Consider the following 27,840-nt stretch of genomic DNA (forward strand, 5'->3'; position numbering starts at 1 on the left):
ATGTCCACTTCTGGAGGTAGGACCATTAATCGCACAGAAGACCAAGAGGGAAGACCTAAGATTAAAGAGGGACAACTGCTGTGGTCTGAAATCCTGTTATTTGCCTTCTGCTTTTACGAGTTTTGGGGACAGGCTTCAGGTGAATTTCTCTGCGGTACAAACAAGATGAATTCCTCTTTGGGAGGAGCTGCCAATGAAACCCCCTCCTCCGACAGGGGGGCTGGGATCTCTCCGTCTCCAGCTGCCTTCAGTGGTCCCCTCCGCACCATCGAACCCTGGAATTTCAAAGTTCTGGCGACGTTAATGTTTTTCGTGACATTTCTGTCACTGTCTGAAAACTTCCTGGTCTTGCTGGTGACCTACAGATACAAGCAGCTGCGCCAGCCTCTCAACTACATCATTCTCAATCTGTCAGTAGCCGATTTCCTGGCATCGCTGGTCGGTGGCACTCTCAGCTTCCTCACGAACCTTTACGGATATTTCTTCCTCGGCGCCTGGGCGTGCGTTCTGGAAGGTTTTGCGGTAACTTTCTTCGGTAAGTGGCTTGACTTGAGAGGTGGGGCATTGAGTAATGGGGTGCGGGGGGCATATTAGTGTAAAATTTGGCCCAGTTATGACAGGGGAATGAGATGTAGGAAAGGAAAAGGTACATTGCAGTTCCCCATTCAGTCATGCCGCCGCACCTGACTGACTGGAGCAGTAAATATGTGCAACACTGAGAACATGAAAGGGTGAAATGCGCTCTGTCAATGTCCGCTACTGCCCAGCGCTGTGAAATGAGAAATTGCTTTATGCGTTATGACCTACAATCTTTTATCAGCTGGGTTACAGAACAGAACCGCGTTTCCATCCTGCAATAAAGTTTTCCAAGGTCCCCATGTTGTGACTGCCCGGACATCAATTGGATCCATTTCCCACCTCCGTCTGTGGAAGTTGGGACTTGCTGAGTACACAGTGTCCCGGGACAGTCCCTGTCCGCTACAGACGCTCCTGTGTATAGGAGGGGCAGCTCCGCTCCCTTTCCAGTGTTGGAATCCAAACAGGAAGCAAGGTAACCTGCTTCCCCTGGAATTAAAATGTTATCCAGGTGGAGACTGGATCACTTTCCAGCTGTCCTAATAAAGAAGGCTGCATTAAATCCCACTGGTTTCCCCGAATTGATCGACAGCAAGAGCTCAGTAATGAGATCAGCTTCGGTCTGGCTTCACATTAGCAGAAGTTTCACGGAGTTATTGGGGAGCTAGACATCTTTGACGCTGCTTTTCCGAGTGATATTAGAAAGCCGCTGCGTGAGGTATTGATTTTACAATCCAAAACATGCAGGTTCTGGTCCACTCCTTGGATGTGGACTATTTTCCTGTTTTTTTTTGTTAGCTGCGCACTAAACATCGCCAATGGGAGAGCTCAGAGAGGAAAATTGGTTAAGGGGGTAACAGGACAGCCTCCTGACGGCACTGTTCGCGAAAAACTACCCTCTTTTTGTATATAAGCTTTTCTGTAGAGGAGCTCTTACTGTGGAAATGTCCCTTCCTGTGAACCAGGATGCCAAAGTTCAAATCTCATCTACTCCAGCGAGGTGTAATGACAGGTTAATTAGAAAAGGGAAATTGCCTCCTTTTTGTCCGGGCACTGAGGAGTTTAAGTTTTGTTCCTGTTACTGCCTTGGTGTGAAGTCTCTCAAGTCAGGGTTCCGGAGGCTCTGTGGGCGATCTAGACGAGAGGAAATAGAAACGGTACAAGTCGTTCAGAGAAAGGAGCAGGTGTCCCGTTTACTTTCTGCTAACACTGGAAGGTAAGCAGCATGTGGATATCTGATGAGTGTACCTCACCTTGTGTGGAAAATGCAGAGCTAGATCTATTTCCATGAACACAGTAAGTTAACAGAGTCTTACATGGATTCATGCAGTTTTTGAGCAAAGTACAACGTAACTCTGCAAGTACAAATTCACCCCACAAACGAATATGTGTGTGTGCATGTGGGTTTGTGTATGTGTGTGTGTATGTCTGTCTGTCTGGAGTGGGGAGTTGTGAGTGTGAGAGAGTGTGTATATGTGTGGGTAAGTGAGTGTAAAGTGTCCAAGTCTGTGAGAGGGTGCATGTGAGAGTGTGGGAGTGTGTCTGTCTGTAGGAGTGTGTGTGTGTCTGGAGTGGGGGGGTTGTGAATGTCGGTGAGAGAGTGTATATGTGTGCGCATGAGTGTAAAGTGGTCTAAGCTGTGAGAGGATGCATGTGTGAGTGTGGGAGTGTATGTGAGTGTCTGTGTGCATATCTGTCTATACGTGTGTCTGTGTTTATAGGAGTGCCTGTGCGTGCATTTGTGTATGTGTGTGTGTAGGAGTGTCTGTGTGTGTGTGTATAGTGCAATGGTGGTCACCTGTAGTGTGATATGAACCCAACGTCCCGGTTGAGGCCCTCCCTATGGGTATGGAACTTAGCTATCAACCTCTGCTCGGCCACTCTTAGATGCTCCCTGTCTCGAAGTCCACCTTGGAGGATGGTCACCCGAAGGTCCAAGGTTGAATGTCTTGGACCGCTGAAGTGTTCCTTAACTGGGAGGGAACCCTCCTGTCTGTTGATTGTTGTGCGGTGTCCATTCATCCGTTGTCATAGCCTTTGCTTGGTTTCCCCAATGTACCATGCCTCAGGGCATCCTTGTCTGCAGTGTATAAGACAGACAACGTTGGCTGAGTCACATGAGTACCTGCCATGCACATGGTGGGAGGTGTCCCCATGTGTAATGGTGGTGTCCATGTCCACACTCTTTTGTATCAGTTCTGGTAAAAAATTATCATCCAGTTGGCATTGCAACAAATAGATTATGTGGTTATTATCCCTTTACTTTTTGTGGGAACTTGCTCTGCACAAATTCACAGTTCCATTTCCTGCAATATGTCAGTTATTACATTTCAAAAAGTAGCTTTTGGTTGTAAAGCAATTTGGAACATCCTTTATTTATGAAAGTTATTATATGAATGTCATTCTTTCCTTATTTTGTATTGTTTAACTTTTACGTTTATATCCTGCTATTCTGGACCCCCTCCCCCTTAAGCATAATGTGTTGTTTCTTTTTAATATAAACATGTCTTAATGGTTACTGCATTGAGTTGGGAGGTCATGCTGCGGATGTACGGGACATTAGTTAGGGCACTTTTGGAATACTGCATGAAATTCTTGTCTCTCTGCTAGGGAAAGGATGTTGTCAAACTTGAAAGAGTTCAGAAAAGATTTGCAAGGATGTTGCCTGGATTGGAGGATTTGGGCTACAGGGAGAGGCTGAATAGGTTGGGGTTATTTTCCCTGGAGCGTCGGAGGCTGAGGGCTGACCTTATAGAGGTTTATAAAATCATGAGGGGCATTGATAGGATAAATAGATAAGGTCTTTTCCCTGGAGTGGGGGAGTCCAGAACTCAAGGGCATAGGTTTAGGGTGAGAGGGGGAAGATATAAAAGGGACCTAAATGGCAACTGTTTCATGCAGAGGGTGGTGCGTGTATGGAATGAGCTGCCAGAGGGGGTGGTGGACGCTGGTACAATTGCAACATTTAAAAGGCATCTGGATGGGTACATGAATATGTAGGGTTTGGAGGGATATGGACCAAATGCTGGCAAATGGGACTAGATTAATTTGGGATATCTGGTTGGCATGGACAAGTTGGACCGAATTGCTATACATCTCTATGACTCTAAATGTCTTGAAGTCAGATCCAGCAGCTGTGATAATTTCCATAGTTGAATAGTTGCACTTTTCTTGTTTGGGTGGACCAGCAGGTGAGCAGATTTCAGGAGAGAGAGAGAAGATTCATTGTTCTCCATTAGTTCGGTGGGTTTGGCACTTTCACATTGTCTGCCTTTCCTTCAAATGAACAGAATTTATTTCTATGTATCTTTTCTTTTTGTACTCCCTCAGTCAAATCAACCCTTTTGCATAGCTTGAAACTCTAAATGGTAATGTGTTATTTTTCAGATATCAAGGTTCCACAATGCAATGAAATAAATTGTAATATGTCTCTTTGAATTTCCTACTCCCACGTGCTCTTTCTCTTCAAAGCTTGGATCATCACACTTCCATTGACTCTTTACAAACTCCTGATATTTCACAAGTCAAAATTTTGTTTTTTACGAGAATCCTATGTTCATGATATACTTCCCACATTACAGGGAAAAGTGAACATCTAAGTTGCATTTTGACTGAATTATATTAACGAAGAGAAAACATGTACAAGTTATTTTTATATGCATACACTGTTGCCTGATTCATGAACATTTTCCAGTTCGGTCTTATCTGAAAAATGTCCTTCCCCTTCTCAGTCTTTACTGTAACAGTTTACACTGATCCTCAACTTTTGCGTTCCTTTCCATGATCAACACCTTTTGCATTCTCTTTTTGAGATGGAATGTTAGCATCTGACTGGGTCTGTAATCTATTCTCCCTTTAATTGAAGTCTCTTTTTAGAGTTTATGCGAAATGAGGAGGGTTTGATATTCCTGTCTGGTTGCATATATTAAAAACCTTATTTTTAATTTATCCCACTCGGATCCAATTTTATTAAGTTCTCTTTAAACAATCTCAATAGCTTTTATGTTCTGAAACTGTGCCTCATTCTGTAGCTCAAGTTGTCAAAGTTTTGGTGGAGCTGGCCTCAGGTTCTTTCACTTCTGCAGCCACCTTCTGAAACCTCAGAGTGAAGGGCCTGCTGACACTTTGTGTTAATTAGCACATGATGTGAAGCTGTCAGTGTTGGACTGGGGTGGACAAAGTTAAGCCAAATAAACTACATCTCAGCCGATCCAATAGCCGACATCAGACAGTCTTTCCAAATAAACCTGTTGGACTATAACCTGGTATTGTGTGATTTGTAACTTTGCTTAGCACAGGCAGAGCTTTTAGACTCAGGACTAGTTATAATTAGGGTCACTCTGTGACTGCAATTCTTTCTGTGGGGAGGCAAACATTAACAATCCCACGGATCCCTCTTTGCCTCTTTCCACTCATACACTTATCTTCAGCTCTTTGAACTGCCAAGTAATATCTCTCAGACTCTTCGACAAAGTGAGACATCCCTGTCACTGTCCCTTGGCCTGCTTGAGACTTTCCACTGTTCCTGTTTAATTGTGTTGGCTTTTGTTTAGCCACTTCAAGCCTTCATGACTTGTACTGCCCGCTTTGAGGCTTCTGTACATTATCCAGGTGGCTGCAGTACCTTCAGTACCATGCCTAAACTGTTCAGCTCATACAGCCTCTCTGGGCCGCACTTGGGATTTTGAGTGCGTGATAGCCATTAGATTATTTTCAGCCAACCCTTTCATTGGCAAGCTTGAAGTTACATCCACATCACTAAACCTGTTGTTATATAAGGGTCTGAAAAGATTAATGCTGAGGAGTACATTAAGCACCATCTAGTATGATGATGTCACATGGATCCAATTGGGGAAACAGCTTTAGAAATTGAAGAAGTAGGGTCTAAAAATGGGGACTACTACTTTGTAGTGTAGTTATAATGTCTCCCTCACTGATATAACTTGTACCTCTTGCTATCACGCAATAAACTACATCAGATTCTTTTGTTTAACAACCGAGTGCTTGTGTTGTGCCACACTAGACTGAGTGGGCTCTGTAGGCTCCCACCAGGATAGAGAATGGTGCTACGTACCTATCAGATGGATCCTGTACCATGATGAGCTGTAATGAGGATTCATCTTACACCATGTTGGCAAGCGGTATGGACTCCATTTGGCAACAGCATGCAAAATGCTGGCAGCTGTGAAGATCTGAAAATTTATTCATACAATGCTTCACGAAGGCTGCGTATACCAAACAGTAGGAAGCTTGGCAAGCTGAACATTTCTCAGTCCGCCAGAAGAGGCCTTCATGGCAAGATTCAACAAGACAGAATCTATAGTCAATGGTAAAAAGCATTTTAGACCTGATGAGAGATAACCTGCAGCAGGAGAGTGTTCAGAACTCCCTAGTGATGGAGTTACTCCAAGGCAGTTAAGATTACACTGGGTGAGTGGAGGGTTGGGCTTAGGATTTGGGGGTGGGGTAGGTCGGACAGTGGGGGCAGGGTTGGGGGGAATGCTTCTGAGTCAAGGTTCTGCTTGTTGAGTAAAGTTGAGATTCCTGGTGGCAAGGACCAACTTTAAAATAAGGCATGGTTTAAAAGCTGAGAATGCTAGGAATAAGCAAAGTACTTATGTTCAGATTGAGTGCACTCTCATGGAGAGTGGACATTGTGAATGACATTAAGGGAAATCAAGGGCCACAGAAAAAATTTAAAATAAACTCGCAGTCCTGGGAACATCATAAATCTAGAAATGAGGTGATAAGGGATCATGTTAGATGGCAGAGATTAATAACTCAGACAGCTTTGGATTTCAAATAAGTAAGATCTCGCATTGAAACTCTGTCCCATAGTCTCAGTAACAATGTCTAGCATAACAACATAACTTCTATCTACCTCATAGAGTTCTGAGATGCAGATGGATCTGAATGTCCTAGTTCATGAATCACAATAGGTTAGTATGCAAGTACATTAAAGGAGATGGAAGCAAAACTTTGAATACTTTTAAGGCAAAGTATGTAGACTATTACTAAACAAAGAGGTGAAAGGTTATTGATGGGTGGAAATATGTTCACATATTTTTCCTTTCTGGATTATAAACTGGAAGGGAAATCAGATACAGCTATATGGCGGATTTACCAGTAAAGTTTGGTAACTTGGAAACATCAAGTGGCGCATATTTTTAGTTGTGCAAGACAATGTTGCTGTTGATACGTTATTGAGTCAGAATAATACCGGTGGTTTTGAATTCAGGAAAGACTGCCTAATGTCAGTTATTGTATTGGCTGAGTTACAGCTTGTTATAGAATTTTAAGTTTAGTGCAGCCACAGACTTCCATACTGGCAAACAGAAAACATTTCCCCCTCCTTTTCCTTTTTGTGAGAGCCTGAAGTCTCAGAATTTAGTTGCAGAGATGAAAGAACCTGAGTGAAAAGTGAAATAAAAAACCCAGAAAAATTAAGACACCAAATTCTCATACAAGGAAAAACCCAGGTCCACCTGATCAACTATCAAAGAACAATCATTGCGTTATAGCCAACAGCATATCACGATTGTTCAACTTGAAAGGAGTTGTGAGACACAATTTAACATACATTTGGGATGTGGACTCTTAATCTTCAGAATTTCGCTTTTCTCTGTCTACAACCTTCCCTCGATGAAATATGTGTTAAATCGCCTTTTTCTGCCTTAATTATGAACACGTATATGTGTGTGTTTGTGTTTTTATAATAGACTAATAATATTTTCTCTGCCATTTACTGAGGTTAAGTGTGTTTGCAATTAACAGAGTTGCTTTCTGTTAACAATGAAAGCTGGTGTGAGTTACTATGGTTCTGAATAGCAGTTAGGCTGGCAAATTGCTTAACTTGGTGATCTACTTGAGGTTATTGAATAGCAAACCAAGTTTGAGGGCCCCACACTGCTCGTATGTTCATACATTCCAAAATTTGTTTTATATTGAAGACAAGAGCCTGTTTTCGTTTGACTTTGGGGCAGCAATGTGGCTCAATGGTTCACACTGATGCCACACAGCACCAGGGACCCGGAATTTATCCCACCCTCAGGTGACTGGCTGTGTGGAGTTTGCACATTCTTCCCGTGTCTTTGTGGATTTCCTCCAGGTGCTCCGTTTTCCTCCCACAGTTGTAAGAGCTGGAGTATGGAGATTTGTTTGGGATAGTGAGGGAGAAAAAAATTATTCAGTGTTGATGGTGACAGATTAAAGTAACTATCCAAAGCTGAGGACAGTGCTTGAAGACAGTGTTATTACTTGGCAAAAGTGGGTAGAGGAATTCATTGGAAGCTGGGATCAAATCTGGACTCATAGAATCCCTACAGTGCAGAAAGAGGCCATTTAGCCCATCAAGTCTACAATAAGCCTCTGAAGGGCATCCCCCATAACCCTGCATGGGGTTAAGCTACCTAACCTAACCACCACCATTGGACTGTGGGAGGAAACCAAAGCACCTGGTGGAAACTCACGCAGACACAGGGAGGATGTGCAAACGCCATACAGACAGTCATCCAAGGCTGGAATCAAACCTGGGTCCTTGGTGTTGATAGGCAGCAGCACTCACCACTGTGCCACCATGCCACCCACAGTGTTTAGTCAAAGAATTACAGTTCTACAGAGAACGCAATAATCTAGGTATAAAAGGGGAATGTTCCCTCAGTAAATAAATGCATAAATTTTCTACAAAATAATGTTTAGTCATCTGTAGAAGTAAAAGCTTTAAAACATGAAATCTTGATGTGACATTTTTTCAGGTATTGACAGGGAGTTTGAATTTCTTTCAAATGTTATCAATCTCAACGGAGATAATGACAGCTTAAGGATAATCATTCAATGAGAAGATGGATTAAATGGCATCCTTCATTGCTTAGATCAATGATCGTTATATATTTCATCAGGAAGAAAATGGTGGATAGCATTTCTATCGAAGATTTGATTTACAGATTTGACTAGCACATTGATAAACTTAAACAACAGCTTTGCATTAGGAACTTTAATAACAAAAGCTTACAGAGGGACTTGCAGGGAAATATTTATCACTTCACAAAGAAGAAATTCCTTACCTAATAATAAAAATGCCCATTTTTGGTATCCATCCTGATAATTTGCTTTAGTAATTTCAAAGACAGGAAGGTGTTATTTTAAATTAGACCATTCATTTAAGTAAGGTAACCACTGGGGCATTTATCATTTGGAAAACACAACATTGACCTGGAATCCTGCAACCTCTCTTGAAATGAATTATCAATTAAAAACTGAGCAGGAAAGGAACTTAAAATGATAGACAATAGTTGGGTGACAAAATTCAGAGGGCTGAATCTTATGCTACTTTTGGCTACGTCTGAATTGCATCAAATGTTTTGAAGAAATTCCTGCCAGGAGGCTGAGTGAATTTTCTCACTGTACCTCACCAAGCTCACCTTATTAATATCTACCCTGCCCCTGTGGTGTCCATCATGTCTGATTTGATCCCATTTTAACATGCGCTGTTCCCAGAACTCACCACTTAGTGGATATGAGGGAATTCACAGGTATCTCTTGCACTCGATTCATCTCTAAGTTCCCATTGTGCACCCAAAGCAGTACTGTCAGTTTGGAATTTCCTGGCTTGATTCGTGATAGTCGTTCCAGATAAGGCAGACAGAGGGATAACATGCCTCACTTTGTGGGCAGGGACCTAGTGTCCTATTGGATGAGATGGTTCTGTGGGTCCCCCCAGATCCAGCAGTGGAGGCCTCAACACCAGACTTGTTCTACAGTTGCCACCCTGGTCATGGCAGTCTCAGCTATTTGGAGGAATCCCCAATGTTGTAGAAACAAGGTTAATGACCTCCACTCCAATAGTGCAAGTGCCACTATCTTGTCTCTGATACCTCACACTCACTCTATCTCTGCTACAATACACCCCTCCCATCAAAGTTCATACTCTGCCACTCTCCCTCTTCTTCCGTCATTCGCTATCGACCACTTACCAGTCATCCAACATGCCCTCAGTATGGCCTATTCCATTCGCTTTGGCACTCCTTCAACCTGCACCAAATGTAACAGCTGTGCCACTCTCTTAATACCACCGCTCTCTCATTCTAGGAGGCTAGCCACCCTGAAAGTACAGAAAAATGCAAGACAGTGATGGGTTGCCCAATATTCAGTTCCTCACCCCTTATGTGAAGACCACCCCAATTTTGAACACCTCAGTGTCTGACCGACTGTTTTCAAGTTCCTGGACTTCATTGGAGGCTGCCATTGTCTTACTGTAGAGGGAAGCCCTGAGCAAAGACTCTTATTTGACAGGGCCTATTGATCACCATGATAAATCAGAGCATTATTAACTCTGGGGAGACAAAGTGTAAAAAGGCAAGAAAAGGCAATTCAAACTAAGCATGCTGTGAGCATTCAGGTAGATTCAGAATGAGTGCTCCTAGTGAGTGAGCTCAATGATCTCAAGCTAAGAGTTCAGAGATGCAGCTTGGTCCCATCCAGGAGCTGGGTGCATGTCCCTGAGGGCACAGTGTCTTTGCTGCAGCATTTACAATGATAGTTGCCTGTGCATCCCAAGATGTAACACTGAAGAGTGAAAGACATGCCATATATGTTCTTAGAAGTGGGAACATATTGCATGCCAATGCCTGTGGATGTGGGGTGAATGTGGCTGGTACCCATAGAGATATTAGTGCACTGTGTCTAACATGGCAGTCATTTGGAGGAAGTGTTGAGCTGAGTTTGCCACATAGCCCCCTCCAATTTCTACATCAAGATTTTCTTGAAGCCATGAAGAGGTTATGCCCAAAACATTGATTTTCCTGCTTCTCAGATGCTGCCTGACCTGCTGTGCTTTTCCAGTGCCACCCGTTTCAATCTGACTCTCCAGCATCTGCAGTCCTCACTTTCTCCTAATTAGATTCTGACAAGTGTCTTTTAAAATAATAATTCTGTGATTGATTTTCTTAATGTGCACTCCCTATCATGAGACCAGGCTGGTCTGCCAGATATAATTGGGAAATGAGTGTCCTATTCAAAACTTTCCATTTATTGAAATAATCCAATTTAAATCTGCATGTTCCACTGAGTAGAACTGACTCAAGTGGGATTACTTACAATTTTTTCCCCTTTTTTAATGAAAAGTAATTTGTTCTAATTTTGCAAATAGATTATGTAGCTACATGTTGCTGATTTGGATGGCTGCAATGATAAGTATGGTACCTTCAATCAATTTCTGTAAATGTTAATTATATCTTATCAAACATACGATTACTACTGTACCACCACAGTATTTGAATGGAAATGTGTTGGGGGAGGAAATCAGTGCATCAGTGGTGTGAGAGAAGAGGATGATCCACATTTGTCCCTCATAATCTCTGGAGATTCTTACCAAATGCATGCTCCACATATCTATATATTTTATGGTTATTGAGATGCATTCATAAATAAGATGGCTCAATGACTGTTTTTGCATGATAAAAAATACACTTGTAAGATGCTATGGATAAATTATCGACAGTACACCATATTACTCTATATATTAGTGTTAGCTTATTCAGATAATTTGGAGGTATTTACAATTGTCCATGATTATTATTAATCCTAGTAGAACAGAATAAGGTATGATGCTATGCATTTTCTGTATATAATGAAAGTGGTGTTGTTCAGAGTTAATGGAAAGTATGTAGAAGTTTCAGTGCCATTTTGTGAATGTGACATTATATGTTTAAGTTTCAGGATATTTTGGCTTTGGTTTTTGGATAAAGTTTGAAGCGATGCAGCTTAATTCTAACTAAAATATACATGTTTCATTAAAATGTGAGCAAATTTGAATATCAAATGAAAACACACACAAGCAAAATGTTCTTACATAAAGGCTTTTGCTATAAGATTCAACCCATAAAGCAAACAGACAAGAATAGATCTTATGTGAGGATGACAATACTTCCCACACATTGGACATTTAAAAGGATGTGAATGTAAAATAATCAAAGCAAATTGCACTTGTGTTTAAAAGGTGATTTGTGTTAAATGTAAATTTTATTGGTTTTCTGTGTCTATCTTACAGGCATTGTGGCACTCTGGTCACTCGCAGTGCTAGCCTTTGAGCGGTATTTTGTGATCTGCCGACCATTGGGTAATATCCGCTTGCAGGGAAAGCACGCTGTCCTTGGCATTGTCTTCATTTGGGTGTTTTCCTTCATCTGGACTTTCCCACCTATCATTGGCTGGAGCAGTTACACTCTCAGTCCAATTGGCACAACCTGTGAACCTAATTGGTGAGCCAGCAGCTGAATAAATCATGACTAAAATGTGTACACATAAGTGTTAGTGAGAAATCATGATGCGTAATTATTTTGAGTAACGTAGCTAATGCATAGATTTGTGTTGCTATATTTCCATCCTGTAAATAAATAGCCTTAAGGTGTTGGAATCATGGAATTATAAATCATAGAATGGTACAGTACTTTTGCCCATTGTACCTGAGCCTGTTCTCTGCAAGAACACTTTAGCCAGCTCCATTCCTACACATTTTCTTTATAATTCCGCAAAATGTAGTCAGATTCTAGAAAGATGTGAAAATGACAGGGTTGTTGTGGGTGATTTTAACTTCACCATATTGACTGGGACTCTAAGAGTACCATGGTTTTGGATGGGGAGCAATTTGTTATGTGTGTCTAGGAAGGTTTCTGAAACAACAAGTTGAGAGGGGGCCATACTGGACCTGGTTATAAGGAATTGAGTCTGGTCATGGTAATCAAAGTTTGAGTGAGAGAGCATTTTGGGAATAGTAGCCATAATTTTGTAAGTTTTCAGATACTTATGGATTAGGACAATCTTGGATTAAGATGTTAAATTGGGGGAAAGGCAAGAGTTGGAGACTGAGGATTGGGAGCGGCTGTTTGTTGGTAAATCCAAGACAAGCATGGCCCTGTGAAAATGAAGAACAGGAGTGGCAGGATTCGGGAACCATGGATGACAGAGGAAATCATTAGTTTAATCAAAAAAAAGGAAGCATACCTAAGGTCGAGGGAACTAAAAACAAACAAAGTCCTTTAAGAATATTGAATAAGTAGAAAGGAGTTAGGGGGAGCTAAAAGGGGCTATGAAATGTCCTTGGCCAGCAGGGTTAAGAACTTCAGACCAGCGATTATAGGAAAGCAACACACACTGACCAGATACTTAACTACAGGAGCAATCATCCCAGCACCCACAAACGGAGCTGCATCAGGACATTATTTAAATGGGCCACAACACTGTAGCATCAAGGAACTATGAGCAGCAGAAGAAAGTACACCGATACAGTGTATTCAAGAAGAACGAGTACCCAATAATCACAGTCTGCCGATTCCGAAACAACAAACCCAAACAAGCAGACTCAACACGCCCAGAAACTCTCGCTACACTATCATACATCAAAGACATCTCTGAAATGGCTACTAGACTACTCTGACCCCTTGGCATCATAGTAGCCCACAAACTTACCAACACACTGAAACAGCAGCTGATTAACCTAAAGGAGCCTATACAAACAACCAGCAAAATGATTGTCATTTGCACAATACCATGCAAAGACTATAACAAACACTACATGGGATGCAGAAAATTAGTCACCAGGATACATGAACACCAACTAACCACCAAAAGGCATGACCCACTATCCCCTAGTATTCTTACATACAGACAAAGAAGGATACCACTTCGACTGGGACAACACATCCATCCTGGGACAGGCTATACAGAGACACACATGGGAATTCCTAGAGGCCACGCATTCAAACTGGAACTCCACCAATAAACAGATTGATTTGGATCCCATTTACCAATGTCTGAGAAAAAGAACCTGAAATGATATTACTCACCTTCGGAGACCAAGACACACAAATAGAAAGTGGGACATAACACCAGCACTTCATCGGAGGCTCACTGATGATGTTACCTAGCATAGTGACAAAACATCTGAAAACAAACCTTCCAGCCCAGCGAGCAAACTTACAACCATTCACCAAAGATCCTCAGACAACTTCTTTTAACCCATGATCACTACTATTTAGAAGGACAAGGGCAACAGATACATAGGAACAACACTACCTGCAAGTTTCTCTTCAAATCAATCATTATCTTGATTTGGAAATATATCCACTGTTCCTTTAATGTTGTTAGGTCAAAATCCTGGGATTTCTTCCCTAACGGGCATTGTGGGTCTATTTATAACACATGGATTTTGGGCGGCACGGTGGCACAGTGGTTAGCACTGCTGCCTCACAGCGCCTGAGACCTGGGTTCAATTCCCGCCTCAGGCGACTGACTGTGTGGAGTTTGCACGTTCTCCCCATGTCTGCGTGGGTTTCCTCCGGGTGCTCCGGTTTCCTCCCACAGTCCAAAAGATGTGTAGGGTCAGGTGAATTGGCCATGCTAAATTGCCCGTAGTGTTAGGTAAGGGGTAAATGTAGGGGTATGGGTGGGTTTCGCTTCGGCGGGTCGGTGTGGACTTGTTGGGCCGAAGGGCCTGTTTCCACACTGTAATGTAATCTAATCTAATTATTATTAACATGGATCTATTTACAACACATGGACTGTAGTGGTTCACAAAGACAATTCACAGCACCTTCCCAAGGCCAACTAGAGATAAGCAAAATGTTTGCCCAATCAGTGATGCCCATGTCCCACAAGTGAATATAAAAATAAGTAGAGGCAATTTTAATAAATGTTGAATTAATGGCTCAATCCAGGTATTTCTCCATTAGGCATTTATGTACATAAACTAAACTTGTGCACAACACTTTGCTCAATGATTGATATCCATGTTCTCTTTCATCTCATAAAGGAAAATCTAACAGGATTTGTCACACCAAATCCTGTCATTGAACATTTAAGGTAGTGTATAGGAAACATCATGATTTCAGCTGAAAAATCTTTAAAACCATTCATACAATTAATTATTTATGGATTGCAATGACTATAGTTAACTAGGGAAGCACAATCGCAATTTTACTTTTTAACTAATAAACTGTTTTTAAAAAAATATGCCTTCACATTTTTCATGATAGTATGTGGCTTTGCATCTAGTATTTTGATATTTCAAAAAGAATCATTATTGGATTATTAACAATGAACTTCTGAGGAATACAGCTATTTATGACAAAGTTTCCAATGTATCATCGCTTATGTTGGAACTTTTCTAAAAATGCTGGGTTTGGGAACCACTGGCAACACCAACGTTTATTGCCCTAGTTGCCCTTGAGAATGTGGCGATGGACCTTCATGAACAATTGCACTCTGTGTGGTGAAGATACACCCATATTACTTGATATGTATGGAGTTCCAACATTTTCTAGTAATGACTGGACAGCTGATATAGTCCAAGTCAGGATGGTGTGTACTTGGAGGGAAATGTGAAAGTGAAGCAGTCATTGTTGTAGTTGTTAGAGTTAATTACAAAGAAGACCTGGAGTGTTGTTGTAGTACATCTTGTCAATGGTACATCTGTAACCATGACATTGGAATAGTTGAAGGGAACTATCTGATCATTCACTTCAGAGAATGTTTTGGGCAATTGTTTATTGAGCCATAAAATATTTCTTTCAAATGCCAGTATTTGTGCAGTATCAATTGTGTTTGTGTTTAAATTCTTAATTAACTCCAAAAATTGCACAAGAGTCCACATAAGTTAAAGCAATGAGAGATTTAAGGTTAGGGCTTGCCATCAAAGTGCTTATATGAACAGATTTCAATGTCTAACTAATGTAAGTGGAGTTTTAAAGATCTTCAGAGAGAGAAAATGGAAAAACATGTAGGGACATACGCACAGACATTCCCAGACCACCAAGAGAAACCTGAAGGTTGTTTAAACTTCAAAAGACATTTGATGAGAACAATTGCAAATTGAAAAAAGACTTACTTGTCATTTAGTCACAATTGCAATAATTGCAGGAGATAGTGCAAAGTTCTACATGCCTTTTATGAAAGAACATGAGGAAATTTAAGGCTAAAGATTGTTCTGGAGGTGCTATTTGTGTTTCTATTTCAGTTGCATTGTCTTCGGAGACTGATATATTCCAGCAACATTTCTATGAATAGCACTAGCTAAACTCAGAAAAAAATGGTAGTTTCTGTGTGACATTTGTGTGTTTCTATGTGTATGCACCTTAATCTGGTCGTTAGTCTGATTGTGTTCATTCGCTTGTGGTTGTGTTTGTGCGTTGGTTTGAGGGCTGTTCTGTGTTGGTATTTCCAGTGTTGGATGAGAAGGTGCAAAAGGACACAAAACTTGTTAAAGATCTCTGATAATAAGCAATTTAGATGAATGTTCATTAATATCCTCCACAGGATATCAACCAGTTGCATCTTAGCATTGGTGAGAGCTACAGAGTTACAATATTCTCACAAATCCTGCAAAGATTAGATTGTTGAAGAGGATTAAAGAATGAAAGTAAGGAATACTTGCTTCATTTATACAGATTGAGGTGATAAACTGGTCTATTTCAACTGAACAAACTTGAAATGGTTAACTGGTGCTTGTGAATTTCTATGGATGTTCTAAGTGAGTAGAGCAACAGAGGTGAAAGTCATCTATACAAATTCTCCTCTCTTCCCCTGTCAAAGATGGAGAATAACAGAAGATATTTTATTTTCTGAAAGGCAATGATCAAACTCAGGTTGAACCATTAACTCTTAATTTAGTATCAACAGTATTGTTTGCAAGAGGTAGTGCAAAACTCTACAACAAGAATTTCCTGTCATTACTTCTGAAAAAAACCTGTTTAGAGAATCATCTGGTTTTCATACATTGTGTTCCTGGTGCCCACCAACCTCGGAATTAAGGACAAAGGAGGATTGGTGGGAGTGAAGTTCCACAACTACAAGACAACAGTGATTGTTAAGGAGAAGATGACACTCTACAAGCTGGCAACATGTATGGTCTGAAAATACAACAAAAAGTTTGGCAAAGTAAAATCGAGCTTGGCATGAAGATATTTTATAAGACAGATCCTAATGAAGACATAATTTTCTCACCAATCATTAAGTGCAGCATTATTTATTTTCATGCCACTGTTCAATGAAAAAAGAAAGTAAACCCACACCGGTGAATATCTAGCAATTGACTCCACTCAAAGGCCATGTAATGCATTATTCACATTCAATGGCACAGACGAAAAATGAAAATTTCACGTTGGAGACCTCCTCCAAGCTAACAATATTAGACCCCTTTCTCCACCTCCTACTGACTCACTGGGATGGCAACTTCTCCTGTGGAAAGCCCATAGCAGTTGTTTGAGGAATGGGAGTGGTGGTGAGGATGTTGTCCTCATCTCCCACATGCATCTCTGCAATGTGAGGCTCCCTCCTGAAGTCAAAGAATTTTATAGCTTTTCAATGTTGTAAATTGCACATATATATGGTCAACCTATAGTCCAGTTACATGCTTGTAGTCTGGTTATATGTCAATACCTCACCACATATTACTGAGCATGATTGTATTACAATGATTCAGTGTTGGCTCTTGTAAGGTATCAGTGTTATAGCATTTCCGGTGTAGGTTGTATGGTCAAAACGGTATAATACAACCATGTATGGTGTGAAATAGCTGTGAAGTACTTCTAAGGTCTTTGTAGACACTAGCACGATATGTAATAAGGAAAACTTTGGAGCCTGTACATTTGAGCCAGCTTCTTGATGTGCATTTTATTGTGCAGCATCTTTAGAGTTTGCTTAAGATCTGTTATTTTAAATACTATATGCAATACTGAATCTGCTATTTCCTACCTGGGACAGTGTGCATAAGGTCAAGCAAGGAAACCCTCCTTACTTTAATCTTTCACAGGAGCGCCTTCAATTTCACACAAGTCTTAGGCTTCAACCTGATTTGTACATCCAGCTGGTTTATAATGATTTAACTGCTTACCAGACTCCATTAAAAAGGTGATATGGGTGTGTACACATTTCAGCACATTCCTACTAATTCTATTTCCTGCTTTCATGTTTGTTTTGCTATTCAATGCTTTTTTTTTGTTACCTATTTCAATGCCCCACAAATAATTTGGCTTCCAAAATATTCATGATGCCACAGGTACTCACCTATCTTTAAATGATGTCCTTTGTCTGAAATCTCACATAGCTTTTTAAAGGATGCTAGGACTCCAAATATTCCTCTAAGCACCCATTTTCTGGATTCCTGAGGTTTCTGGGCTGTTGAATTTTCAGAAATGCATTTCAGATGTGTTCAAGATAAATTTACTGATCTTGCAATCCCAGCAGACAGACAACGTAGGAGGATAATAGGGTTGTAAATATAGAACTGTACTTAGTTTTGAAGGTACTGATGTGTTGTATTTGAGATTCTATTCAAATGACAATAGATGCAGTAACAGTCAGAATAGGGAGAACGGGGGAATTACTAATGTAGAGGTTTGGAATAATATGCCTAAGACTCAGTTCAAATCCTACCGCAACACCTGGGAAATTAAATGAATTGCCAATGTAACAAAAGAAGACTCGTCTTAATAACAGTGGGCATGAAGCTACCAGGTTAATGTGAAAGCCCATCTAATTCACGAAATCCTGTCTCCTTACCTGGACTTTCTGATGTGTGACTTTTCTTTTGTCCTCTGAAATGGTCCAACAAGTGACTCAATTCTTTCAGACTACTACAAAAAAGTCAAATAACAGTGCAATATTGCACTTGAAGCTGGCACGAAAATAGGTAAACCATTGGTATTCAGTTGGTATTCAGTCATGATGATCTGAGAGTGCAGGAAATGAGAATGAGGTGATTGTGACATACAGTGTGTCCCTGCTGGATTGTATGGGCTTTCAAAATTAATAGGCTTCCTTTCAAGTGAAACCTAATACCATAGAACTATTGAGGAACTACTTGTTTCCTTGGACTTAGCATGAAACAATACTTTGAATAAATATGTTCAGAGATATTATTACCCACCTGTAGAGCAGGTGGGACTTGAACTGAGGGCTCCTGGCTCAGAGGTAGGGACAATATCACTGCACCACAAGATGCCCAATATAGTATTAGAAAGTATCCTGTGTTGATTGAGTTCACTTGCCACTCAAACATTTATTGTCAGATTAATCTTTATGCTGTATGCATCATCAACATAAATGAACATATTAATCAATAAGAAACAACTATAAAATAGTATTCACCTGAAATCATACTTGGAAAAAATAGAGTGAACAGAAGATTTATTGATAAATTATTAGTTTCACATATAATCTGAAGCTGTTTTCATGGATGGACAAATTATGAAAAGTAGGTGACATGGGAACGAAACAATGTGTTTATTTTGATAATCTAGTCAGTACAACAAGCTTGCAGAATAAATATAATGAAGATCTGTTGAACAAGACTTCTGACCTTATGTAGAGTGTGATTCGTGAACCCTCAATTTGACCAAATCAAAAATTCTTGGAAATTACACATAGGTGAAATTTCACATCTGGAATATCAGGTCAATTCAATATTTCCAATATTGAGGCAAGCTTAAAGAAGGTGGAGGTAAAAGGCTGCAAGGTTGCTTACCTAATTTCTGACTCCAAAACCCTTTGACTATGGCTGAATTTGCAAAGCATGCAGTAACTGAATTATGATGCATACTGTAAATTCACTATTCATATTGTACATGGAAGGATTCATTAAACACCAACTTAGTATACAACTAAAAATATTTTAAAGAGAAAACTTGCTACAACCATGTACTTCTTGTTTCATTATATTTAAGTGCTCAGAAGAAATATTTTCCTTAAATGCCACTAAGCTTGACTTAGTTGTTGTTAAGAGCAATACCAATTATGGTTAGTCTTTACACATTCTCCCCGTGTCTGTGTGAGTTTCCTCTGGGTGCTCCAGTTTCCTCCCATAGTCCAAAGATGTGCACGTTAGGTGGATTGGCTATGTTAAATTGCCCACAGTGTCCAGAGATGTGTAGGCTAGGTGGATTAGCCATGGGAATGCAGTATTTCTGCTGATAAGGTAGTGGTGTGGGTCTGGGTGAATTTTCTTCTGGTGGGTCAGTGTGGACCCGATGGACAGAATGACTTGCTTCCATATGATAGAGATTCTATTCTATAATGTGAAGACTGTGCAGAATATTTTCTGCACTCAGGCTTTCTGTAATTAGAATGTGATATGAAGTCTTTTCTAATGAATAACTTATAACTTTTTATATAAATAACATTAGTTATCATGTCACAGAACCATAAATATTTTAACATTAGATGCCATGTTTTTCCAAATTGCTACAAAGTAAATATTGTTGTTCTAACGTTAAACTTTACTGAACAGTTTATTCAGCTGCTATACCACAAGTATTTTACTTGAATAGCTTTAAATATATATTGACTTTGGATATTAAAGATGTTTGTTATTGTATTTAACTGTGCATTATATCTTCCAGGTATTCTGGAGAACTCAAAGATCACTCCTATATTATTGCACTTTTTACAACTTGTTTCATAATGCCCTTATTGCTTATAGTTGTATCTTATGGAAAACTGATGACGAGACTAAGGAAGGTAAATTCCTGTTCATAGATTATTCCACTCTTCTGTATAATCTCTGGAATCTCAGTTTAAACACTGTTTTATTAAAGAAGTTGATCTTACCAATTAAAAACACTTTTGCTTAATGTCCTTCATCATACTTTTCCTATTTGTCACTCTTGACAATTAGTGTCGAATATTAACTTAATGATCTTTTGCTCTTAAGCCACTTATTTCTAGAAGCTGTAAAATATAGTGGGCAGCACGGTAGCACAGTGGTTAGCACTGCTGCCTTGCAGCGCTAGAGACCTGGGTTCAAATCCCGCCTCAGGTGACTGACTGTGTGGAGTTTGCACATTCTCCCCGTGTCTGCATGGGTTTCCTCCGGGTGCTCCGGTTTCCTCCCACAGTCCAAAGTGTGCAGGTGAGGTGAATTGGTCATGCTAAATTGCTCGTAGTGTTAGGTGAAAGGGTGTGGGTGAGTTGTGCTCCGGCGGGTCGGTGTGGACTTGTTGGGCTGAAGAGCCTGTTTCACACACTGTAGGTAATCTAGTGTTAAAAAAAAACATGTAGTTCAGTTAATTAAAGTCAAGTTCCTTTGGCATTCTTAGTTTAATGCTGGCAGCAATTTCCAGTTTGTTGTTGAGTGCTAAGTTCAACTGTGTGATACAATGGGTTTTATCAGTAGCAACCTAGGGCAGCATGGTAGCTCAGCAGTTAGCACTGCTGCCTCACAGCAGCAGGGACCTGGGATCAATTCTATCCAGGGATGATTGTCTGTGTGGAGTTTGCACATTCTCCCTGTGTCTGTGTGGGTTTCCTCTGATTGTTCTGCTTTCCTCCCACAGTCCACTGCTGTGCAGGTTAGGTGGATTGGCCATGCTAAATTGCCCCATAGTGCCCAAGGATATGTACGTTAGGTGGATTAGCCATGGAAAAATGCAGGGTTATGGGGTGGGTGGGCCTTGGTGGGATGCTCTTCAGAGAATCAGTGTGAACTTGTTGGGCCAAATGTTGTCACACTGTAGGGGTTTCTATGATTCAACAGCCATTTCACAGCTACGAATTCTGCATTCAGAGAGTTCTATATTGGGAAGGAAAAAAACAAGTTGTTGAAAGCATTCATGTAATAAAAAACTAACTTCTAAAATTATTGTTCTCAAGTTGGTGTGATAGGCAGATATTTATGACACAACAGTTCCTATTCTGCATAAAGAGGTTGACCTTTAGTTTTTTTTGCCATAGGTGGCAAATACGCAAGGGAGGTTGGGAGTTGCAAGAAAACCTGAAAAGCAAGTCACCAGGATGGTAATTGTCATGATAGTGGCATTTCTTTTCTGCTGGTCACCATACTCAGTTTTCTCCATAATGGTGACTATTTGTCCAACCATTGAGTTAGATCCACGGATAGCAGCAATACCAGCTTTCTTCGCAAAAACTGCAACAGTTTATAATCCAATCATTTACGTGTTCATGAATGGACAGGTATGTTTTTATTATTCTGTTTTAATTTGTAATGTAACAATAAAAAAGTTGAAATGTATTGATACTAGCCTATGGAGTTAGCAATGATAAGCTGCTACACAGCTCTGCAGATTGTACTGATTGTACTTAGTTAGCATTAATATTATACATAGTTTGCCAATATATAGATCAGTTAAGTCTTTGCAGTGCAATTGTTTCACGTGATAACATGTAATGATACTGCTGATCAAAACTAACAAAATATATTAGGCTAAATGAGCTGATCTCCAGATCATTAGAAACTGGACACACAACTGAATGATGTGTATCAGAACCTGTGGACAATCTGGCGGGCGGATCTACATGAGAATTATCTGGGAAGTTTAAACTTGACCAGGCAATTCCCCTTCTTTCTGGGACTCTCCATTGAAGACTTTGACTCAGAGTTAGACATCTTGGACAGGTCCAGCAAACTTACCTAGCATGTTACCTGGGAAATGTTAAACATGTTAAAACCTAATCTAACAACATTGGAATCCCTTCTGGGGTAGAAGTGACCTGTACAAGAAGGATGGATTGCACCTGAATTGGAAGGAGACTAATACACTGGCAGGGAGATTTGCTAAAACTGCTCTGGAGGATTTATCATAGAATCCGTACAGTGTGGAATCAGGCCCTTTGGTCCAACAAGTCCACACCGACCCTCCAAAGAGTATCCCACTCAAACCCATTCCCCTACCCTATTACTCAACATTTATCCCTGACTAATGCACCTAGCCGACACAACCCTGAACACTAGAGTGAGAAAAGAGATCAATATGAGACTGGTACAGTTGGGAAAAGAAGCGCGTCGAACAGTCAGGGCAGGCAGGAACACAGCACAGAATAAAGTAAGACTAATAAATTAGCTGCATTTATTTTGATGTAAGAGGCCTAACAGGGAAGGCAGATGAACTTAGGGCATGGTTAGGATTATCGGACTGGGATATCATAGCAATTACAGAAACGTGGCTCAGGGGTGGACAGGACTGGCAGCTTAATGTTCCAGGATACAAATGCTACAGGAAGGATAGAAAGAGGGGCATGAGAGGAGTGGTAGTGGCGTTTTTTTTATAAAGGATAGCATTACTGCTGTATTTAGGGAGAATATTCCTGGGAATACATCCAGGAAATACATCCATTTGGATGGAACTGCGAAATAAGAAAGGGATGATCACCTTATTTCAATTGCATTATAGACCGCCCCAAAAGTCAATGGGAAATTGAGAAACACATTTTTAAGGAGATTTCAGTTATCTGCAAGAATAATAGGGTGATTATGGTCGGGGATCATAATTTTCCAAACATAGACTAAGACTGCCATAGCGTTAAATTAGCTGCATTGTAAGAGGCCTAACAGGGAAGGCAGATGAACTCAAGGCATGGTTAGGAATATGGGACTGGGATATCATATCAATTACAGAGATGTGATGGAGAGGAATTTGTTAAGAGTAGACAAAAACATTTTCTGATTCAGTGTGTGGATGTTCCTCCTAGAGAAGGTGCAAAACTTGACCTACTCTTGGGAAATAAGGCAGGGCAGGTGACTGAGGTGTCAGTGGGGGAGAACCTTGGGGCCAGTGACCTTGATTCTTTTAGTTTTAAAATAAAGATGGAAAAGGATAGACCAGATGTAAAAGTTGAAGTTCTAAATTTAGGGAAGGCTAGTTTTGATGGTATTAGGCAAAAACATTCAAAAGCTGATTGGGGGTGGATATTCACAGGTAAAGGGATGGCTGGAAAATGGAAAGCCTTCAGAAATGAGATAATGAAAGTCCAAAGACTGTAAATTCCTGTTAGGGTGAAAGGAAAGGCTGGTAGGTATAGGGAATGCTGGATTACTAGAGAAATTGAGGGTTTGGTTAAGAAAAAGAAGGAAGCATATGTCAGGTATAGAAAGGAAAGATGGAGTGAATCCTTAGAAGAGCATAATGGCAGTAGGAATGCACTCGAGAGAAATCAGGAGGGCAAAAAGGGGACATGAGATAGCTTTGGCAATTAGGGTTAAGGAGAATCCGAAGGGTTATTATACATATATTAAGGACAAAAGGATAACTAAGGGGAGAATAGGGCCCCCTCAAAGATCAGCAAGGCAGCCTATGTGTGGAGCTACAGGAGATGGGGGAGATACTAAACAAGAATTTTGTGTCAGTGTTTACTGTCTTGAAACACATAAAGGTGGATGTCTTGAAACACATAAAGGTGGATGTCTTGAAACACATAAAGGTGGATAAATCCCCAGGACCTGATCAGGTGTACCCGAGAACTCTGTGGGAAGGTAGGGAAGTGATTGCTGGGCCTCTTGCTGAGATGTTTGTACCAACAATAATCACAGGTGAGGTGCAGGAAGACTGGAGGTTGGCTAATTTGGTGCCACTGTTTAAGAAAGGTGGTAAGGAAAAGCCAGTGAACTGTAGACTGGTGAGTCTCACACGGTGGTGGGCACGTTGTTGGAGAGATCCTGAGGGACAAGGTTACTTGTATTTGGAAAGGCAAGGACTGATTGGGGATAGCTTTGTGAGTGGGAAATTATGTCTCACAAACTTGATTGAGTTTTTTGAAGAAGTAGCAAAGAGGATTGATGAGGGCAGAGCGGTGGACTTGATCTATATGGACTTCAGTAAGGCGCTCAAAAAGCTTCCCAATGGGAGACTGGTTAGCAAAGTTAGATCTCATGGAATATAGGAAGAACGAGCCATTTGGATATAGAACTAGCTTGAAGATAGAAGATAGAGGGCAGTGATGGAGGGTTCCTTTTCACAATGGCAGTCTGTGACCAGTGGAGTGTCACAAAGATCAATGCTGGGTCCACTATATTTCATAATTTATATAAATGATTTGCATGTGAACATAGGAGGTATAGTTAGCAAGTTTGCAGATGTCACCAAAACTGAAGATGTAGTGGACAGCGAAGAAGGATACCTCATAGTAAAATGGGATCTTTATCAGATGTGCCAATGGACTGAGGAGTGGCAGATCGAGTTTAATTTAGGTAAATGCAAGGTGCTGCATTTTGGAAAAGCAAATCAGAACAGAATGTATACACTTAATAGTAAGGTCCTAGGGAGTGTTGCTGAACCTGCTGACATTGGAGTTCAGGTTCATAACTCCTTAAAAGTAGAGTCGCAGGTAGATAGGATAGTGAAGAAGGCATTTGGTATGCTTTCCTTTATTAGTCAGAGCAGTGAGTAGAGGAATTGGGAGGTCATGTTGCGGCTGAACAGGACATTGGTTAGGCCACTTTTGGAATATTGCATGCAATTCTGGTTTCCTTTCTATTGGAAGAGTTTTGTGAAGCTTGAAAGGGTTCAGAAAAGATTTACAAGGATATTGCCAGGGTATCTGTATGACACTGTAATCTTTTGTTATAAATTCTGTGTCTTATGGTCCTGCTCCACAACTACCTGATGAAAGAGCAGCCCTCCGAAAGCTAGTGCTTCCAAATAAACTTATTGGACTATTACCTGGTGTTGTGTGATTTTTAAATTTGTCCACCCCAGTCCAACACCAGCTCCTCAACATCAAAGTCAATTGAGCAACGTATATCCAATCCTATAATTTCAAATGATGCTTCATGCTAATATTCATGTTTTTAATTGAAAATATGGAGTTCAGAGCTGGGTGGACACTGCCAAGATTAGCTGAAAGTGCTGTTCAACTTGCATGGTGAACTTCTGATTTTCCAGCGGTGCCATAGATTTAAATTGTGCACCTATTGCATCATTTCAGGATCGGTCAAGTCACTTAAGTGCAAGCAGTGTCTGCGGGCAGCAAAACCTACTGAGATGATTCAGATGACCTTTTTTCACCTCTGAGTGTATAGTAAGAGCAACATAAATTTGTTTGTGTAGAATTACTCCCAGCAGCATCACAAATTATGCCAATTTCCCCAAAGACAGCCGTGTCTTTAATAATATCAATGAAGAAACCTGCCCAGACTGTGCAGGCTCCAGGCTCTGGTGTTCCTATCCTAGGCATTAAGGTTCACCATGCAAAATGCATGAAGAAGTGCTTTCCACCTGGCAAGCAATGTAGCTGTATACCTTGTCAAATGTACATGATGCGTGATACCTCAGACCTGAAAGTAGATGCCATCAAATATACTATTCGGCATTATTGTGCTTCAGGTATTGGATTACCATTTTGCAGTAATGTTTAAATAAAACTGAGAAAATCTTCCAATTATATGGAATTGCAAAGTAAAGTTGGGATTGCCAGGAAAAATATTTAAGCTGCTAGAAACTAATGCCTTGTAAATAGTATCTTTGAAACTTCACATTTGCTGTGGATCCAGGGGAAGCCTAATGACATATTTTGTTGCATTTTGCTTGCGTTTAATGGCAGATAAAAGAAAAGTTCTAGTTTGCAATTAACAATGATTATCAAATAAGTACTGCAAGATATTGGAATATGAAGCATAATTTTGCCAAATTGGAAGCAACAATCCAACAATCATGTTATGGATAATACTTTATAACAAGTGTAATTGCAACCTTAAATTTTCATATTAAGTTAATACACATGTGTGAAGAATTATGTGTGAGACCTGAGGGAGAGAAAAAATTTGAGACATTTTATACAAAGTTAAAATCCAGAATGAAATACTTGTTTATATTTTTATTAAAATATTTGATTTGTGAACCAACTTATTTATATCCAGTTTAGGAAATGTCTCCTTCAAATGTTCAGCCTCTCTGAACCTGAAATCCACCCAACAGCAGAGCATGCAATGCAAGCAGGTAACAATAATGAGAGAGAAATGTCCACCATTGCAACACGGATGACTTCTTACTGCAATACAGCAACAAAACCAGAAGAAGGAAACAAACGTGACACCTTTGCTCAACTGCCAATTCCTGAAAATGAAGCTTACCCGGTGTAAATACAAAGGACATGTAACTTTCAATGTGCAGTTAAAGTATTCAATCATTACACATCATGATCATGTGAAAATTAGTCTGAGTTGAATGCAAACTGGGAGCACATCAAGCATTCAATCTTCTTTTCTATTTCATCGACTGTGGCAATAGTGAGCCTCAGATAAGGAATTGAATGATCATGCTCAAGAATAACACCTAAATATGTCATTGGCAATGTCATAGAGAATTCTGTCAAAGTTAATTTGTAAGTCACAACTTCACGTAGAGATGTAATTCACAACAGCACAACAGATTCAACCGAATTAATTACTTGTGTATTACACAGGCAAGTACGCTCCAAATCAGTAACTGTGGTTTGCAAATGTTCTCAGTTCCAAAAATAACATGATATCACATTTTTTATTTACTGATTGGATGCGTGCTTTGCTGGCTGGCCAGAATTTATTTCCTGACCCAGTTGCCCTTGAGAAAGTGGTGGCTAGCTTCCTTCTTGAACATCTGCTGTAGGTCGACCCATAATACCCTTAGGGTGGAAATTCCAGAATCTCGATCCAGAGACAGTAAAGGAGCAGCAATATATTTCCAAGTCAGGATGGTGAGTGGCTTGGAGGGGAATTTGCAGGTAATTGTCCTTTTAGATGGCGGTGGTCATGGATTTGACAGATGCTCTCTAAGGATCTTTGCTGAATTTCTGCATTGCATCTTGAAGATTGTACACACTATGATACTGAGTTTCAGTGGTGGAGGAAGTGGCTGCTTGTATATTTGGTACCAATCAAGCCCAGTGCTTTGTCCTGGAGAGTGTCAAGCTTCTTGACTATTTTTGGAGCTGCACTCATCCAGGCAAATGGAGAGTATTCCATCACACTCCTGATTTGTGCCTTGTAAATGATGGACTGGCATTAAGGAGTCAGGAGGTGAGTTAATTGCCATCATATCCCAAGCTTCTCATCTGTGTTTCAGTGGCGAGTCCAGTTGAGTTTCTGGTCAATGGTAACCCCCAAGGATTTTGAAATTGGAGTATCCAGTAATGGTAGCACCATTGAATGTCTAAGGACTGGAGTTAGATGATCTCTTATTGGAGATGGCCATTGCTTCATGATTGTGTGTCAGAGTCATACAGCATGGAAACAATGACCCCATGTCTATCAGGCTTCCCAAACTAAATTAGTCCCGTTCATCTGCATTTGGTCCATGTTATAGAATCCTTACACTGTGGAAACAGACCCTCTGAAGAATATCCCACCATGACCCATTCCCCTACCCTATTACTCTACATTTCCTCTGACTAATGCACCTAACCTACACATCCCTGAACACTATGGGCAATTTAACATGGCCAATTCACCTAACCTGCACATCTTTGGACTGTGGGTGGAAACTGGAGCACCCGGAGGGGACCCAT

The 27,840-nt window shown here is 40.5% G+C and overlaps 1 protein-coding gene across 1 annotated transcript; it reads left to right on the forward strand.

Annotated features, from left to right (window-relative positions):
• Positions 1–26,725, forward strand: valopa (vertebrate ancient long opsin a). Its single transcript, XM_043713149.2, has 5 exons — positions 1–535; positions 11,624–11,834; positions 19,968–20,085; positions 21,298–21,537; positions 26,216–26,725. Exons 1-5 carry the CDS (start codon positions 1–3, stop codon positions 26,435–26,437), a joined length of 1,326 nt encoding a protein of 441 aa, XP_043569084.2. The 3' UTR covers positions 26,438–26,725.
• Positions 26,726–27,840: the final 1,115 nt, after the last annotated feature.

This window comes from Chiloscyllium plagiosum, unplaced genomic scaffold (genome assembly GCF_037043375.1).
Source record: "Chiloscyllium plagiosum isolate Xiang-an unplaced genomic scaffold, Cpla_swu_hap1 HiC_scaffold_22, whole genome shotgun sequence".
Classification (NCBI taxonomy): Eukaryota; Metazoa; Chordata; class Chondrichthyes; order Orectolobiformes; family Hemiscylliidae; genus Chiloscyllium; species Chiloscyllium plagiosum.

Coding starts and splice junctions, on each gene's coding strand:
- valopa (XM_043713149.2), top strand. CDS start 1: ATGTCCACTTCTGGAGGTAGGACCATTAATCGCACAGAAGACCAAGAG. Junction 11,835..19,967: donor ACAACCTGTGAACCTAATTG/GTGAGCCAGCAG, acceptor TATATCTTCCAG/GTATTCTGGAGAACTCAAAG. Junction 20,086..21,297: donor TGATGACGAGACTAAGGAAG/GTAAATTCCTGT, acceptor TTTTTGCCATAG/GTGGCAAATACGCAAGGGAG.